Source organism: Chaetodon auriga, chromosome 12 (assembly GCF_051107435.1).
Source record: "Chaetodon auriga isolate fChaAug3 chromosome 12, fChaAug3.hap1, whole genome shotgun sequence".
Lineage (NCBI taxonomy): Eukaryota > Metazoa > Chordata > Actinopteri > Chaetodontiformes > Chaetodontidae > Chaetodon > Chaetodon auriga.
In genome coordinates this window covers 4,363,466-4,380,838 of record NC_135085.1, presented here as the reverse complement: position 1 = coordinate 4,380,838, position 17,373 = coordinate 4,363,466, and the positions used below count along the sequence as shown (strand labels likewise).

Genomic DNA, 17,373 nt, shown 5'->3' with positions numbered 1-17,373 from the left:
GCTGGATGAAACTCCAACACTTTGGTTGGTCTGTGTGTTTCCAGGATGTGGCCGAGGCTGAGGGGCCTGTTGTGGAGAAGATCATGGGCATGCGCAGCACCAAGAAACAGGTGAGCTACACAGAGACACGCACACATGGACACACTGGCCCGTGTAATTGTTTACGTCATCTGATTAGCCGCTCCACAGCTGGCTTGAGAGGATTAAACACATGCACACACACGCACACACAGCTCAGAACTTGTGTGTTCACTTGGTAAGTGGAGACAAGAGTTCTTGTATTTCAGTATGTGTGTGTGGTTGGAACTCTGAGTGTGCAAGAGGGTGTGTGTGCGCATGTGTGCGTCTGCTGCTTTGTTTTAGACGGCTCGTCTAAAGAAAGCTCATCCCTAAGCCAACACATGCACACACATATAGTCATCAGCCAACTTTCCTTTGCTAGCCAGCTGCCAATGGGTTACCCCCCACATACACACACACACACACACCCTCACAGCTCCATTCAGAGTTGACCCCGGGCTTGGCACACATCCAAAACCACAATGCTAGCTACGCCAGACGCCAAGCTAGCGTTTCCTCAGGCTGTGTGTGTGTGATTGATGATTCATGGCATTACAGTAGTAGCAGCATGGTGGAGGATGTGTGTGTGTGTGTGTGTTACAGTAGTAATGGTGAATGGAAGTGGACGGCTGCGCTTGAAAGAGCTACTGTTTCGGTATTTCCCCTTTCACACACTGTGACTGTTAATCTGTTTCTGGATTTGAAGTTTCATTTCTTCATATTTTTTGACCAAAAAACAATTAAAGCATTTTTTTTTTAATTTCAACTCCATCTACTCAACTTTCATTCACATTTGACATCATGCTGTACCCAGACCAGCAAATACCTGAGAGGCTGAAAACATGTGAATGAAGCAGTACTGTTCCTCAGTGTGAGGATGTCAGGCAGGCAGAAATTCAGTGTTGACTGTCCTGTCAGAGTTAAACTGGTATGCAGGCTCCTTCTGTGTCGCTTCACTAATTTAACCACATGTTTTAGAACAATGACAAGCCACTTCTGCTCTTTCACCGTGCAGTCGCTATATTTGCTGTGATTATTAACCTGTTTTTTGTTTTTTGTTTTTTGTCAGCTGGAGTCGGGGGATGAAGTGGAGGTGGAGGAGTTCTATGTCAAGTTCAAGGGCTTGTGAGTAACATGCTATTTTTTTTCCTCTCTGCACCTCTTTTGTCTTTCACAGCAGGGCTTCCTCTTTTTTTAGACTTATTTTCAACACACACACACACACACACACACACACACACCATGGTGTCCATGAGTCCATAAGTATGAAAAGCTCAATATATTGAACCTGAAAGCTTTATTCACTTTGTTGTAGCATGAGGTGACTCATTTCCTTGTGCTGCAGATCCACTCCTCACATCAGTCCACATCTATCCAGACTCCAGTCAGATTGGAGTTAATTTGGACAGCAAATGAGATTTAACCTGCATGTTGAACACAATAATTTGACCACCTGACCTGCAAATAAATGTGGGCTTGCAATCTTCACAGGTTTGAGAAACAAGGTGGTCAGCTGGTGGTTCAGATAGAGTGTGATTTTAGGACAATTAGCACATAAAGTTTGCCCTGCTGAAATGTGCCATTTATTTTCTGGCTTGCAAAGTTAAGATGGGAGCAGCTGATCACATATGGCAACAGCTGCATGTCAAAAAGAATGGTCCATCACGTTATTGTTTACATCTGGCAGTCATCTGCACTTCTTTGATCCAGAAGTTCATAAAACCACCCTCTGATGTTGGTGCTTCAGACTAGGGCTGCAGCTAATGATTATTTTCTTGATTTATTGATTAGTCATTTAGTCTATGAAACAACGGAGAGAAAATTTTTGGCAAATATTCACATTTTAGAGTCTGAAAACCAGCCTTTACCCCCATTAAAGAATGATGACCGGTGTTTAATCCTCTGTAGTATTCTCTACAAGCACTCCTGTACTGTCTGGCCTTGGTATGAGTAATATGATTCACTTTGTGTCTCTTCTGTCTCAGTTCATACCTGCACTGTCGCTGGGCAGATCTCGAAGAGCTGGAGAAGGACAAGAGAATACACCAGAAGGTCAAGAGGTTTAAGGCCAAGCAACAACTCAACAGCTTCATAACTGAAGTAAGCCCTGCACTCTACACTACAATTAACCCATTAGATGTGTCCTCCGTTTACACAGCGCTGAGATAACTACAAACAGGAGTCAAACCAGCTGACTAACAGTAACTGCTCTGCATTAAACAACACTCATGGCTGAGGATTTTCAGTTGTGAAAAAGAAAAGTAGATAAATTGAAAACCACAGTTGTGGAAAATGCTCAGAACACGTGAAATTTATTCCTTAGTCATACGCTGTGAACATGAAATCATCTGGCCTCACCCTGATACATGCAGTAAGCAACCTATCGTGAAACTGTCTCCGTGCCTCTAACAGTAAAACTCCACTTACTTTCTCTCCAGATGGATGATGAGCCTTTTAACCCAGACTATGTGGAGGTGGACCGTGTCCTGGACGTTTCAGAGAGCACAGATGAAAACGGAGAGGTACTTTGATCTCTTCCTGTCATCTTTCATGGGTTTGAGCCTCTCTCCCTCTCTTCTCTCCCTCCATACACACTCACCAAACCTCCCTCCTGTTTCTGTGTGTTTGTGTGCAGACGGTGACCTTATATTTGGTGAAATGGTGCAGTCTGCCTTACGAAGACTCCACCTGGGAGCTGAAGGCCGACATCGACCAGTCTAAGATAGAGGAATACGAACGCATCGCAGCACGCACACCCAACACTAAGAGAGTGGCAAGTATCTCTGTGTGTGTCCATGAATGTTCGTTGGTTGCTGTCTGTCTCCCAGCCTCTTCCCAGTAGGCGTGTGCATGTGTGTGTTTGTGTGCGTTGGCCTGCTGCCTGCTCCTTCCTCCTCCAGATTTACAGCTCCCTTAACTGCTCTCCACAGGGCCACGTTCTTGTGGTCTTCCACATTCACACACACGCGCATGCACACATACACACACGCACAAACACACCCTGCTCTTGCGGCCAGGCCAAACCACTAACAGTGTGTTTAATGCCGAACAGAAGCATCTGACTGGCTGTGGTCTTTCTATCCATCACTCCTTTCTCTCCCTCTGTCCATCTATTTAACTACTGCCTACTGTTTCTCCTTAACGACCACATTAGAAATGCTCCATACAGTGGCCGTAGTGGGATTTTTATATTTATAGATTTGTATTTTTAGCCGTGTTAGCAATGTGGCTCAAGAGGTGGACTAACTCAGGAACCTCTCTGCAACAGTTAGAGCATTTGTGGCAGACATTCATCTTCCCCAGAGGATGAATCCCAACGACTTTGTTGGTCAAAATTTTCAGTTTGTCAACAGTTTAGTGGATGACGAGATTCCTTGAAAACTAAACCACAGTCCCATGTTGTTCCCAAGTTGAACAACATGTGGTTGTTAAACCCGATTTGAACTCAACTACAACCTTGCACACATCTACATCCCAACTAATGATTAAATGAGGATTGTTCAGCCTTTATGTTGTGTAATAACCCCTAATAATGTTACGCTTGTCTAGGATCGGCCTCCTGCAGCCGACTGGAAAAAGCTGGAGGGCTCCAGGGAATACAGGAACGGCAACGCACTCAGGGAATACCAGCTGGAAGGCCTCAACTGGCTAACCTTCAACTGGTACAACTCGTAAGTCTCCATTAACTTTATTTTGTGTGAGTTAGTCCCAAACTGCTGCTGCCAGCCTGTACATGTCCGAGCACCTCATTTAATAATCTTAAGTGGACATTAAGTGGGCCTGTAGCATTCCCCCCAGTGCCATCTCTGCATGATGTCTGCTCTTACAGTAATGTAAGACTCTTTAGACAAACATCTTCATTCAGTTGTACAAACAGAAGATTGTGGTTCAGCTTAACTCTTTAGTCTGTTGAGCTGTCATGTGTCCCACGTCTCACTGTTTGTGGGTGACTACTAGCCATGGATTTTCTGGAATGTCATTGAAGCGTCTGAAGTCTATTCCAGGGCTGGAAAAACCAATCTCTAAGTGTGACAGGTCACTTTTCCAGCAAGTATTTTCCAACTTATCCACACACTTTTTTTCATCACATCACCAGAGTGGTGGAAAACACACGGCCTCACCCCTTTGGAAAAACACTGTTCATAAACCAAAAGGGAGAAGTGTGTTTGATCATGGAAGTAGATTGACTTAGACATTTTAATGTCATTGAATTTTGCATCAAGGCCACAGTGGGAAGTGGTCTTTGGCACCTGGCATGTAGGCATTTATTAATTTAGTGACACTGAAACACAAATAATGTAAAATCCAGATCCTATGTGCAGTCCTTTCTTTTTTAGCCACACATTCACTCTTTCCACATCATCTGTCCTCCACAGACGTAACTGTATCTTGGCTGATGAGATGGGTCTGGGAAAGACCATTCAGTCCATTACATTCCTCTATGAGATTTACATGAAGGGCATTGAGGGGCCATTCCTGGTCATCGCCCCACTCTCCACCATCCCCAACTGGGAGAGGGAGTTCAGGACCTGGACTGAACTCAACGCGGTGGTCTACCATGGCAGCCAGGCCAGCCGCAAGACCATCCAGGCCTATGAGATGTACTACAGAGACGCACAGGTAAAGAGGATGGAACAGGGCTGCTCATCTGTCTATGTGGAATGATATTAACTGCTGTTTGTTTAGAAAAGAATTATGTTTACAATGTAAACCAGTAGATGATCAACAGTGGAGAAGTATCTGGAAAATGTCAGTAAGCTGCTTTTAAGATGACGTTCTAAGACAATGATACCAAATACATTGAAAATTCAAGAATGTGCTTCATCTGTAATATTATATAAGTATGACATTGGTTGTTTACTGTGTAGCCAAATAAATCATAATCATTTTCAAATGAGATAAGATTGCATAGCCTTAGGTTAAAGGCTACTGTCAGTTTTCATTAGCTTTATCGATGCATTTTGAATTTCTTTAAGGTGTTTCAAGGATTTGCCACCATAAGAAGAAGAATTATCCAAGCTTTCTTTATAATATTTCTACATATTATTTTCTACTCGAAATAAATGTAATTTGCTGTTAGCAAAATACTCAAGTAAAGGTTTTTGTCATTGTTAATTTCTGCAGCCTAAATGGTAGCTCATCTCACAACATGTAGATTAGAAATAGATCTTTCTTAGCTGTTAAGTGAAGAAAGATCAAACATCCTCTCAGCAGCTGTAACTACGATGAAGATGTTATAGCTGTACAGTAGATGGAAAAAATGAGATGCTGTTGTATAAGACAGTCAGCAGATCTGAACACCTCAGCCAGCTGGGGATGAACAGTGCTCCTCTGCTGTGTAAGCTCTTTACACTCCTCTAGCTGTAAGCCATATACTGTAAGCTCCTGCTGTACAATGCTGCTAACATCTTCCAGTGTAACCCTTGCCACTGTGAGCCTGTGAAGAAAATAAGCTGTAGTAGTGGTGTCCTTGCTAGCTGCTTGTTTCTAATCCAGGCTAAGGTAATCCTCAAGGTCGCAATGGACGGTGTGTCCTTTTCTCCTCCTCGCCTGCTTCACTAAATTGAAAAAGGGCATAGAACAGTTACACAAGGCACTCGTCGTCTAAGTTGTGTATTTCTGCCATGTCTTCGATGGCTTACAGATTTTGATAACATTAGGGGCTGCCATAAGTCCGGCTTTATATTAAGCCTCCATTTCAGAGTTTTAGTTGGCTTTTCCTCACAAATGTATGGAGCTGTTGTGCCCCCTACTCAGTGCCTTTTACTTTTGGCCGAACAGTGAAAACATTAATTATTGAGTTAGAATTGACAAATTGTTTTCCTTTGTTTCTCTTTCTTCATCCCTCCAGAGTAAGATAATAAAGGGAGTGTATCGGTTTCACGCCGTCATAACAACCTTTGAGATGATTCTGGCTGACTGTCCAGAGCTCCGCAGTGTGCCGTGGCGCTGTGTGGTGATAGACGAGGCCCACCGCCTCAAAAACCGAAACTGCAAGCTACTGGAAGGACTGAAAATGATGGACATGGTGAGTGGTGGCTATGGCAAGAGGAGAGGAGGAGCTGGGAAGAGGCTGTTTGTTGCCATCAGTTATTAGTATGACATTGTGCTTAAAAGTAACGCTGCCTGCACTCAAGGCTTTAAAAAGCCTACAATACAGTTTAAGCAATGTATTTCTAGTTTCTTGTTACACTGAGCCCAGGTTGATGGAAATTAAGCATATTTTTTCCAGCTGAATTTTTGTCCTTGAGTTGGACAAATCCGACCAATGTCTGTGCCATGTCAGTACAATCCCTCTGTCCTCCACTTTCCCTGTTGAAGTCATGAAGACATCCTGCTTTCCAATTTTAGAAACTCTAAATGTCTTTTCTGTCCCTCCGCTCCTCCTCCAGGAGCACAAAGTTCTGTTGACAGGAACTCCTCTCCAGAACACTGTAGAGGAACTCTTCAGCTTACTCAACTTCCTGGAGCCCGAGCGATTCCCGTCTGAACAGACATTCATGACTGAATTTGGAGACCTGAAGACTGAAGAACAGGTAAATAGACACTCAGTCTGTGAAAAAAATAGGGGGATTGTTTCCTTTTTCAACTTCCCAGGGTTCCTTAATTCCCCACTAAATGAAGTGGTAACATTGCATCTGTGTGTGTTTCAGGTTCAGAAATTGCAGGGCATTCTGAAGCCCATGATGTTAAGAAGACTGAAGGAGGATGTGGAGAAGAATCTGGCCCCTAAGGAGGAGACCATCATTGAGGTAGGACCCATTATAGATGTGTCAGAAGTCAACATTGGTGTGAAAACTCTTTCACCTGCTCTGCTGACGTTCTCCATTCTGCTGGCAAAATAAAAAATAAAGGTCACTAAACATACATCCTGTCGCAGTCCGTTAAATTCTGCCTATGTTGTTGTGAAGAGTTGGAAGAGTTTCAGCAAAGGAGAAAATAATTGCATGTTGTTGTTAGGTGGAGCTGACCAACATCCAGAAGAAATACTATCGGGCCATTCTGGAGAAGAATTTCTCCTTCCTGTCCAAAGGAGGCGCAGGGGGAGGAGGTGGCGGTGGATCCAGTGTCCCCAACCTCCTCAACACAATGATGGAGCTGAGGAAATGCTGCAACCACCCCTACCTCATTAATGGTATGCATGCATGCTTCTAAAATCAAATAAAATCAGGAATGTGCTGAATGGCTGTAATGCACATTCAGTGCTGTTGGCTACTGTAAAGATGCATCAATATCCACGACAAGTCCCTCCCCAGCTCCCTGTTTTTACAGGAAACACTTAAGTATGTTGAAGTCACGCTCCATTAGCCATTTCATGGGAGCATAAAGCATGAAGATTCTGCAAAGGAACCAGAATGTTCCAGAATCATTTTTGGTTCCTGATGAATTTGAATTCTTTTCTCTCTTCCAGGAGCGGAAGAGAAGATCGCAGAGGAGTTTCGGGACTCCCACGGGCCAGACATACCAGATATGGCACTCCAAGCCATGATCCAGGCCGCTGGTAAGCTGGTGCTCATTGACAAGCTGCTGCCCAAACTGAAGGCTGGTGGACACAGAGTCCTGGTGTTCAGTCAGATGGTCCGCTGTCTGGACATCCTGGAGGACTACCTCATCCAGAAACGGTGAGAAGAGAGAATATTGATATTTCCTTAAATTACAACCTGAAAATTGGATACATAATTAAATAAATAAAATAAATACCCTTATTAGCAGGATATGCAATGTTGATTGTGTATCTGGCACACCTTATTCTTCACAGCTACTTTATCCAACTATTTTACAGAGCTCTGCTGAAGCTGTCACATCTTTGCTGCAGTGTGGACTCTTGTGGGAATGATGGGAAACATGTTAGTGACAGTCATTCATACCTGTTCCTCCCCCTGTGTACAGATACCCCTATGAACGTATAGATGGCAGAGTTCGTGGTAACCTGCGGCAGGCAGCTATCGACCGGTTCTCCAGACCAGACTCAGACCGCTTTGTCTTCCTGCTGTGTACAAGAGCTGGAGGACTCGGCATCAACCTGACTGCAGCGGACACCTGCATCATCTTTGACTCTGACTGGAACCCTCAGAACGACCTGCAGGTACAAACCCCATGGTGCTTTGCCTGAAGTTTGTTTATTGTATGATTATTCTAGTTGTGTGTACGTCACATCTGATTAGCCGCTGCGTGGAACTGTTGAGACCCCTGCACTGAAAAGTGTTGAGAGGTTCTATAGAGTCCCTTCCAGCTTTGTGGTGGCAAGCTTAGAGTTCAGACTGTGTGTTGGATGAACTCTACCAGCCGCATTTAGCTCTGGTTCACTGGACCATATCATTAGTCTTCTGCTGTAAGCTCACATCTCATACAATCAAATTAGCTGTAGAACAATGTTTCTGAGTGTCTGAATGTGTCCTCCTCCAGGCCCAGGCCAGGTGTCATCGTATTGGCCAGTCTAAGGCGGTCAAGATATACCGTCTGATCACCAGGAACAGCTACGAGAGGGAGATGTTTGACAAGGCCAGCCTGAAGCTCGGGCTCGACAAGGCCGTCCTCCAGAGCATGAGTGGACGAGAGAACGCCAACAGCGGGGTGAGACGCATCACACACTCTCATCCATCTAATATCTGCGTCTGTAAGGGAATCTGCTCAGTAGAAGGCTCGTCCTTATGAAATCTTTTTAGACCCCTCAAGGTACATCCCTGATCCCTTTGCTAGAGCACTTAACAGGGCAGCCAAACCCCAGAATCAGAGTATACCTTACAGACACAAAATAACAAAAGGACTGTGTTGTTAAAATGAGTTCTCTCAGTATTTGTATATTCACTGACAACACTAAATATTTGTCATGGAATTAAATGTTTTTGTTTGTGGTCCAGGTACAGCAGCTGTCCAAGAAGGAGATTGAGGACCTTCTGAGAAAGGGAGCGTACGGAGCTCTGATGGACGAGGAAGATGAAGGCTCCAAATTCTGTGAAGAAGACATCGACCAGATCCTCCAGAGACGAACCCACACCATTACCATAGAGTCTGAGGGAAAGGGCTCTACCTTTGCTAAGGTATAAACTTGATTCAACCTACAAACTACTGCAAAACATTTTTTTTCTCCTTCTCATATGCAGTTCACACCGTACGTTAGGAATGAGTGTCAAGATCAGCTCTGAAGAAGTATGATTACCTGCCATTGACCAACCTGTTTCCCTCTGTCCGCAGGCCAGCTTTGTAGCAACAGGTAACCGAACAGACATCTCTCTGGAGGATCCAGACTTCTGGCAGAAATGGGCCAAGAAAGCCGAGCTGGACCTGGACGCCATCAATGGACGGGTACTACAGAGAAACACATACACAGATACAACATGCTGAAAACACAAGTACCTACAATGTAAACACCACCAAGAACACACACACAGGAGAAGTCACAGAGAGATGACAGTCACACTGTGCTTTAAAGTACTTTCCTGTGCACACTCACTCTCTCTCTCTCTCTCTCTCTCTCTCTCTCTCTCTCTCTCTCTCTCTCTCAAACACACAAACAAACTTGGTGGTGTCCCCATATGGAAAGGGGACTAGCAGTGGTAATTAGTCGGTGCTATCACCACAACATAGGAGGAGGAAAGGAGGAAAGTGAGACAGCCTGAGAGAGAGACAGAGAGATCAGGAGGAAAGCAGAGAGAGGGAGAGAGAGAGAGAGAGAGAGAGAGAGATTAATATTGACAGTTGGGAATCTCCTCTCTTCCTTAATTACCCATGTTTCCCTGCTCTCGTGTGTGTGTTTGAGCGAGAGAGAGTAAGCTGCTTAGCTCCACTTAACAGAGCGCAGATGCCTGGAGGGTACAGAGATATCACTTAGGCTACTGCTCACACACACACACACACACACACACACACACACACATACACACGCACAGAAACCCAAGCTCAGTAACATTCTTACACACACATTGAGCACTCTGCTAACAGGCATCCTTATATTCCTGCTTTCCTTCCCTCTCCATATTGGTTCCCATTTTTTAATGTGTGTATTTGTTCGTCCTGGTATCTTCTCACTGCTCCCTCACTACCTCTCTTGTGGAGGCCTTCTACTGGAACACTTAATCCAGCTCTGCGAGTATGAATACGCGCTGCTCCCCTGGGATTTATTATTGTGTGATGTTAAAATGGAAATGACTGCACCGCTCTGTGATAATTGTGGAACTAACTATTGCCCTGTTTGTGCATATTAATAGGATTGCAAGGGGGGAAAAATCAAATTAATTGAACAAAAATGTAATTCATTAGACAACATAATTAACGCCAGTTTATGTTTGAGCTGAGCACCAATTTTCTCAGCATCAGGAGTGAAACACGGGGCAAAAATCCAATTAATCAGATTTTTTACAGACGATGCTGTATTCACAGGGTTCACAGAAGTCATAGAAGTCAGAAGATACAAGACATGTGCAAATAGGCCACTTCAACGGAATACAGCAGAAGGCACTTTGCATATTGTTTACAGGCCATCTGTAATTGAACCAAGGTTCTTGGTAAATAATAGAAAAACACCTTCCAGTAGGGAAGAACACCTAGACCATATAAGTACACCAACGTGTTTTCATTGAATTCATCCGCAGAACACACTGGTGATTGACACACCGAGAGTGAGGAAGCAGACGAGACACTACAGCAGCGTCAAAGAGGACGAGATGCTGGAGTTCTCTGAGCTGGAGAGCGACGACGACGAACCAAGCAAACCCTCGTCCAAACCACGCCGGCCCCAAGACAAAACCCAGGGTTACCCCCGGTCTGAGTGCTTCAGAGTGGAGAAAAACCTGCTGGTCTACGGGTCAGTCACATATTCATGTTTTCTTCTTAAAACCCAGACTAATAACAGCGTTGACCCCTTAGCCCCAGCCCCCTGGAATCATCTTTACCCATCTGTCAGATTTGCTGAATCTTTGGATTTTTTTCTAAAAACCATTTATATACAAGCCTTTCTATACATCTCCACTCTGGGCTTTGTTTTTCTCGTCTGGTCTGTCTCTCATTGTGCCGTGTGTTATATTGTATTGTATGTTTACCTTATTTGCTTACTCATTTGTATCTTTTGGTGTGTGTGTAGCACTTTGTGTTTTTTAAAGTGCTGTATAACTAAAGCTTTACTTACTTTCTTCCAAAAATGACTGTAATTAGGGCATGGAATCTGTTAAAGAAAAGTTTTTTTTTCCTTTAATTCAGACTTCAGTCTATTATTTGACCTACCAGCACCTCTAAAGCGCTCTAATTAACATGTATTGTGTTTAACAAAAAGCAAAAATGACAAGTTGTTTTTTTTAAAGGGGTTTATGTGCCAGACTATTTCTTGGCTTAGTGCTGTGTCTTCCTGGAGCCTCTGCTAGCCACCTTAGCAGCCTCACAGTGACAACAAGACACTGGATTTAGGACAGGTCAAACAAAAGAGATATAACATGTTAATTGGTGAGCTTTATATGGAGGGAAGTGCATATAAAGGGGGAAAAGGGCACTGAAAACAATACAAATGGAATGAAATCTTTCAAATCGTAGAAATACCTCCCCAGGGAGCAGTTATGAATGATAAAAATATAAAAGGTCTGTGAGGCAACAAAATCTCACTGACGTAGACGATTCAACAGAAGAGGAGAAGAAAACATAGTTTAGCTTGTGGTGGATGTGGAGTAAAGCTGGTGGGTGGAGTTGATCACTCAGCTAATGTGTGTGTTTGTGTATACCAGAGCACACCAGTTAATGGATGCAGACCGGCACATGGAGTGATTTAGTAGACAGAAATCTTTGCTCTCAAGGCCATCAGCACACAGCAACTAATCAGAACTGCCTTTAAACACATTCATGCACACAAACATTTATATAGACCAAGCATGCTTGTGCTTGTGCACACATGTTTTGCCACTCACATACACACGCAATTGACTGATGGTAATCCTGTCAAATGCACAGTTTTTTAAAAGAAATTCTGCTGAAATTCACTTTTTTTTAGGCACCTGATTTTTCTTTTTCCTTCAAAATCCAAATTTAAAACACATTCAGTTTCTCTTCAGGAAGTGCTTGTAAATGATGTTTGTAGTTGGATTTATTGACATGTAAAGAACAGTATTTCATTTGAGTGTCTATAGATCTGTGCAGCGACAGAGAAGCGTCTTAACTCAGACATGTAGTACTGCACAGAGACGAGTACATTCTACTGCGCACACAGAGGCAAATTGACACACTTACCACAGATAGTGATTATCGGGTGAGTCCGTCCATTTTCATGGCTGACTTGGTGTGTGTGTGTGTGTGTGTGTGTGTGTGTGTGTGTGTGTGTGTGTGTGTGTGTGTGTGTGTGTGTGTGTGTTAAAAAAAAAGGAAAAAAAAAAAAAGGAAAGAACAGTGGTGCTAGTGAGATGTCAGCGTTGTTATTGTTACAGTCTAGTCTCGTGGCCCGAGGCTGTAGGACACAAAAACACACACTGTCTGACTAGGCCTGTCCTCTCTGCTCAGTGCTCTGTTGTCTTTTCCCATCATCCATTTCTGTCTCTCTCCCTCTCCCTCCCTCATCCACCATTTTACCCCGTCTAAAATCAGTCAGAGAAAGACTGGTTCACATGGTTCAGTGAAGATTGGGGAGCAGCAGTGGAAAAATTTTGGTTGAGAATAAGACAGTCTGAAGGATGCTGTCCACCACATCAGCCTTTTGGGTTGCTCACGCTTTGGATGTGGTGGCGGGGGTTGGGCTCTGATCCATGAAGCACACACAGGGAATGCCCGGGTGGCACTACTTAGGATGACAGTAACGGTTAAGTCAACAGACTGGTAAAATGTATAATGAGAGCCTGGCACTCACCAGTGTGTGTTTTGTGTGTGAGAGACGTCTGGACTGCAAGACAAAATGAAAGATCAGGTTCATGTGAGCCATGCATGTCGTAATGTAGCACAGAAATAAAAACTGTCTCATTAGATTGTAGTTTGTTATTCCAAAGCATCCAAACACAAAGACATTTGGACATTTAAGTAAAGAAAACTTGAAGTTTTCAGTCTCTAGCATCATTAACTCACTCCATGAAATGGAACCAGGTTCATTTTTACCATTTAACTTCATTTATTTGAGTAACTTTCACCCACTTCTTTAAATTTGTTCATCAGTAGGGTAAATGCTATCTGCCAGCTTACAAAAACCATTATTCATCATGTATTTCATTTGTGTTTTACAGGTCGATGTAATGCTGTGCAATATTACCATTTAGAAATCACAACTTAAGACTTTTCTCTTATGGTGTTGGCTTTATTACAGTATGTCACTATTATTAGTATTGTAATTTGTCACCCATATCAGTTCATATAGTGCATGGCCCAGTGTTGATGTGGAGTCCCACAGCCAGTGATCTACAAGTTTTTGATTTGGTGTTAATTATCTACGTTGACTAGACAATCCAAAACACGCTCCATTTGTTTGCCTTTCCCCCCCACTAAGAGTGACAGCGCTATGTACAGATAAACAAATGTTGTAGATTCAGTATTTTATGTTTGACAGTCGTCCCTTCCTGTTTTGTCCGTCTTTATCTTTAGTTGGGGTAGGTGGAGTGACATCCTGGCTCACGGTCGCTTCAAGCGCCCTCTGAAGGAGGCTGATGTGGAAACAATCTGCCGAGCCCTCCTGGCCTACTGCCTGCTGCATTACCGCGGTGACGAGAATATCAAGAGTTTCATCTGGGACCTGATCACCCCAAGTGAAGACGGGACCACCAGGACGCTGACCAACCACTCTGGTAACACACACACACACACACACACACACACACACACACACTCACACACACACGTACTGTACATACCTGATTCCAGTGTGGACACTTTGACACACGGTTGATACTTCTTACTTTTTAGTTTTTTTGGTGTAATACAATTATCTTTTTTTTTTTTTTAATCTTACTTTGAAAAATAGAGTTGTTTTAAATTCAGCAAGACGCACCAAAATTTTCTTAAGTCCAAACAGAAGAAATGCACGAGGACCTCATCTGAATAAAACACAGGATTTGAATGTGACCAGACATTTAACACCATCTTTGACAACTTCCAATACACTGTGCTACGGACACGTCAGGCACTGTTGAGGTTTGATCCTCAGCCCTAATCCCAGCAAGTGCTACCTCATTTAGGTACCTGAACCTAACATTTTGGATGAATTTTTTTGGCACTGTGTAAAGTGACAAAATGGAAAATGAGCCCTGTAAATTTTTGATCTAGATGTACAGCCCCTGACCACTGCCTCACCACCTCTTCTCCCTGTCCCACTCTCTTCAGGTCTCTCCACCCCAGTCCCTCGGGGCAGGAAGGGCAAGAAGGGAAAGCCCCCAGCTCCGCCTCCACAGACTCCACGAGCCGATTGGCTGGCCAACTGCAATCCTGACCATTTATTGCAAGAGGATAGTTACAAGAGACACCTGAAACATCACTGTAACAAGTAGGGCTTTCTCTCTCTCTCTCTCTCTCTCTCTCTCTCTCTCTCTCTCTCTCTCTCTCACACACTCACTCTCTCTCTCACACACACACACACACACACACACACACACACACACACACAGACTCACCTGAAACACCATGGTATCTACTGGCTAACACGTTTCTTTCAGGGGCCATAAACAGTTTGTGAAAGGATAGTTGTTTAAATGAGTGTTCACATGGTGGAAACATTCATAGATACTGAACTAATGTCACTTTAAAACCAAAACATGGATGCATGTGGTGGGGGTGATGGTTGTTGAGTCTGGCTCTACAACTACTTACACACAGATGCAACCGTCTCTCCGGCTTACTCCTCTCTCTCTCTCACACACACACGCACACACACACACACACATATTCTTGTTTGCTCTGTGGTCAGCTCTCGCTCCTGTTGTCAGGGAGATATGCCTCCTTGCCCTCTAGATTCAATTCCAAGATTTTTTTTTTTTTCTTCTTCTTCTTGAGGGGCAAGTTTGTTTGTTTGTGTGCACCCGTGTGTGTGTCTGTGTGTCTGGCTGTGTGCCAGGCCAGGTGCAGGCAGACCTGTTGGAAGTGCGTAAAAGACACACACACACACACACACACACACACACACACACACACACACACACACACACACACACACACACTTGGGGGTGATTATGTGGTGCCATCTGCTAGGCTGGAGCACAGCGTTGTGTGGCTAATCAGGCCTGGCACATTGATGGATGAGCACACACAGCCTGCCAACAAACACACACACTGCAACTTGTGATGCCATTGATGCACACACACACACACACACACACACACACACACACACACACACACACACACTGCAGAATGAGTTGCAAATGACTGTCTTTATACGCCCCCCCCCCCCCCCCCCCCCCACTCCCTCTCCAAACTTTCTGTTCCCTCCCTTCCAGCACAGCTCTCTGTCCTATTCTTTTCCTCTCTGCTCCTCCCACTCATCTCCTCCTCCAAACCCCCGCCTCCCTTCTTCTGTCTTTTGCTCCAAACGCTATTATTGGCATTAAATCCTGGTGACAAATCTGGTGACAAATGTTTACAGAGAAGCAGATCTCCCAGATAGCAGCATTTCCAATGTCAGGAGATCAAATGTGACTCCCATTCTTGAGCTATGGCTGAAGTGATTCATTTCAGTGGGGGACATGCTGGAAGAATAACAGACTACAAACATCTGTAATTTGTATCCAGTGAAGATCACAGTCTATTTGAAGACAGGGCTGAAATGCAGTTATAGAGATCAGTATTTCAACAGAAGAAAACCTTGGGACATCTTCCATCTGAATGATTTTATTTAAAAGTCAAAGATCTTGTCCACCATGCTCCAGTAAACTGCACCGGTCCGTTTCTCACTACATCATGTCCTCCAGATATTTCACGTCATGGCCTGATTCTAGACCATGACATGAAATATCGAATTTCAGAAATATTATATGTGAATTTGATCATATTAATAGCATGAATACAGCAGAATATATGCAGGTAAAACAAACAATTTGAAGGTGTCACATTAGGCTGTGGGACATAATTAATGACAGGCATCTTTCACTGTTTTCACATTTTTAATTGATTACTACCAAAAAAAAAAAATTTAACTCGTAATGAAAATCATCATTAAATACAGCCCTGCTAATCTTTTTAGCCCTGCTAATCTTTTTAGGACAATTTTACTAACTTTGCTTGTTTTTGCAGGGTGTTGCTGAGGGTGAGGATGCTGTATTATCTGCGACAAGAAGTCATAGGCGACCAGGCTGAGCGCATCCTGGAAGGAGCTGACTCCAGGTTAGTAAACACTTCCTACATGTCTTCATATTAGCGCCTCTTTTACCCATAGACTATCAAATATGGACATAGTCTCCATCGTGTCACCATTAGGTTTCTGAAGAGCCACTGTGAAGCTCAGTGACAGTGGCTCTGGTCCTCTCCATCTTGGCAGTGCCTGACTCCGCCAGCTAACTCCCGGCTAATCCAAGCTTTAAGTATTAACATAATTTAAAAATTATATGAAAATTCATCCCCTGTACACTTAACATGAATGTCAAAATAAGCTATAGAGACTAAAACCATTTTTTGTACCATGCTGTTAACATGTTTAATTCTGCTGTACGGTGGGACATTTCAAGATGGGGTCTGTGGAGATTGCCTTGCCTTAAGAGCCAACCTCAAGTGGCCATTCAAGGAACTGCAGTTTTTGGCTTTCAGGGTACCGCGTTGGCTTCAATTTTCAGCCCCGGAGGTTGCCACTTGCTTTTACCACATCTCCACACCCTAGAGAGGACTGACTCAGTGCTGCAGTCCTCTGAAGAGAAGGGAGATGTTTTATTGTTAACATAACTGATGTAAAAAAGATGTCTACATGCACAGAAAACAAACCCCATGTTCTTTTTCTGTGGTATCAAACTCAGAATCAGCCTGTTATCATGCTGTATTTTCTGATGAGTATTTGTAACTTGTCCAAACCTCCTGAAGTGTCAGTAAGTTCAGCAACCTGATATTAATTCCAGACACCTAACAAACACGTCACCCGCCCGTCCTCTGCAGCAGAGTATTTCTCCTCAAGTACAAGAAACGAGGTGTTAACAGTCAGTGGAGAGGCTTTCATATATTGAATGCATCATGAAAGTGAGTTGAGAGATGGATATTTATATGAATATGTGATGAATTATTACTGGGGTGTATTTCTGTCTGTTCTAGTGGCCTCTTTGGCATGGTTCTTCCTATTCTGACACATTCAACACAGTTATTTTATCAGGGGAAAATTAGCTTTTTATTGCAATTTTGACCCAGTTAGGTTTGCCCCCACTCCGTTACGTATACACACACACA

The 17,373-nt window shown here is 43.6% G+C and overlaps 1 protein-coding gene across 1 annotated transcript in view; it reads left to right on the top strand.

Moving 5' to 3' along the window:
• Positions 1 to 17,373, top strand: part of chd7 (chromodomain helicase DNA binding protein 7) — a 77,311-nt gene that overhangs the window by 43,342 nt on the left and 16,596 nt on the right. Inside the window, exons 7-26 of the mRNA XM_076745783.1 lie at positions 45 to 110; positions 1,130 to 1,185; positions 2,046 to 2,160; positions 2,499 to 2,582; positions 2,696 to 2,833; positions 3,610 to 3,731; positions 4,437 to 4,680; positions 5,912 to 6,088; positions 6,453 to 6,596; positions 6,714 to 6,812; positions 7,021 to 7,195; positions 7,472 to 7,682; positions 7,951 to 8,146; positions 8,467 to 8,634; positions 8,922 to 9,101; positions 9,256 to 9,366; positions 10,653 to 10,864; positions 13,603 to 13,802; positions 14,338 to 14,497; positions 16,240 to 16,329. Coding sequence (XP_076601898.1) covers positions 45 to 110; positions 1,130 to 1,185; positions 2,046 to 2,160; positions 2,499 to 2,582; positions 2,696 to 2,833; positions 3,610 to 3,731; positions 4,437 to 4,680; positions 5,912 to 6,088; positions 6,453 to 6,596; positions 6,714 to 6,812; positions 7,021 to 7,195; positions 7,472 to 7,682; positions 7,951 to 8,146; positions 8,467 to 8,634; positions 8,922 to 9,101; positions 9,256 to 9,366; positions 10,653 to 10,864; positions 13,603 to 13,802; positions 14,338 to 14,497; positions 16,240 to 16,329 — 2,948 coding nt within the window. The remainder of the gene's footprint in view (positions 1 to 44; positions 111 to 1,129; positions 1,186 to 2,045; positions 2,161 to 2,498; positions 2,583 to 2,695; positions 2,834 to 3,609; positions 3,732 to 4,436; positions 4,681 to 5,911; positions 6,089 to 6,452; positions 6,597 to 6,713; positions 6,813 to 7,020; positions 7,196 to 7,471; positions 7,683 to 7,950; positions 8,147 to 8,466; positions 8,635 to 8,921; positions 9,102 to 9,255; positions 9,367 to 10,652; positions 10,865 to 13,602; positions 13,803 to 14,337; positions 14,498 to 16,239; positions 16,330 to 17,373) is intronic.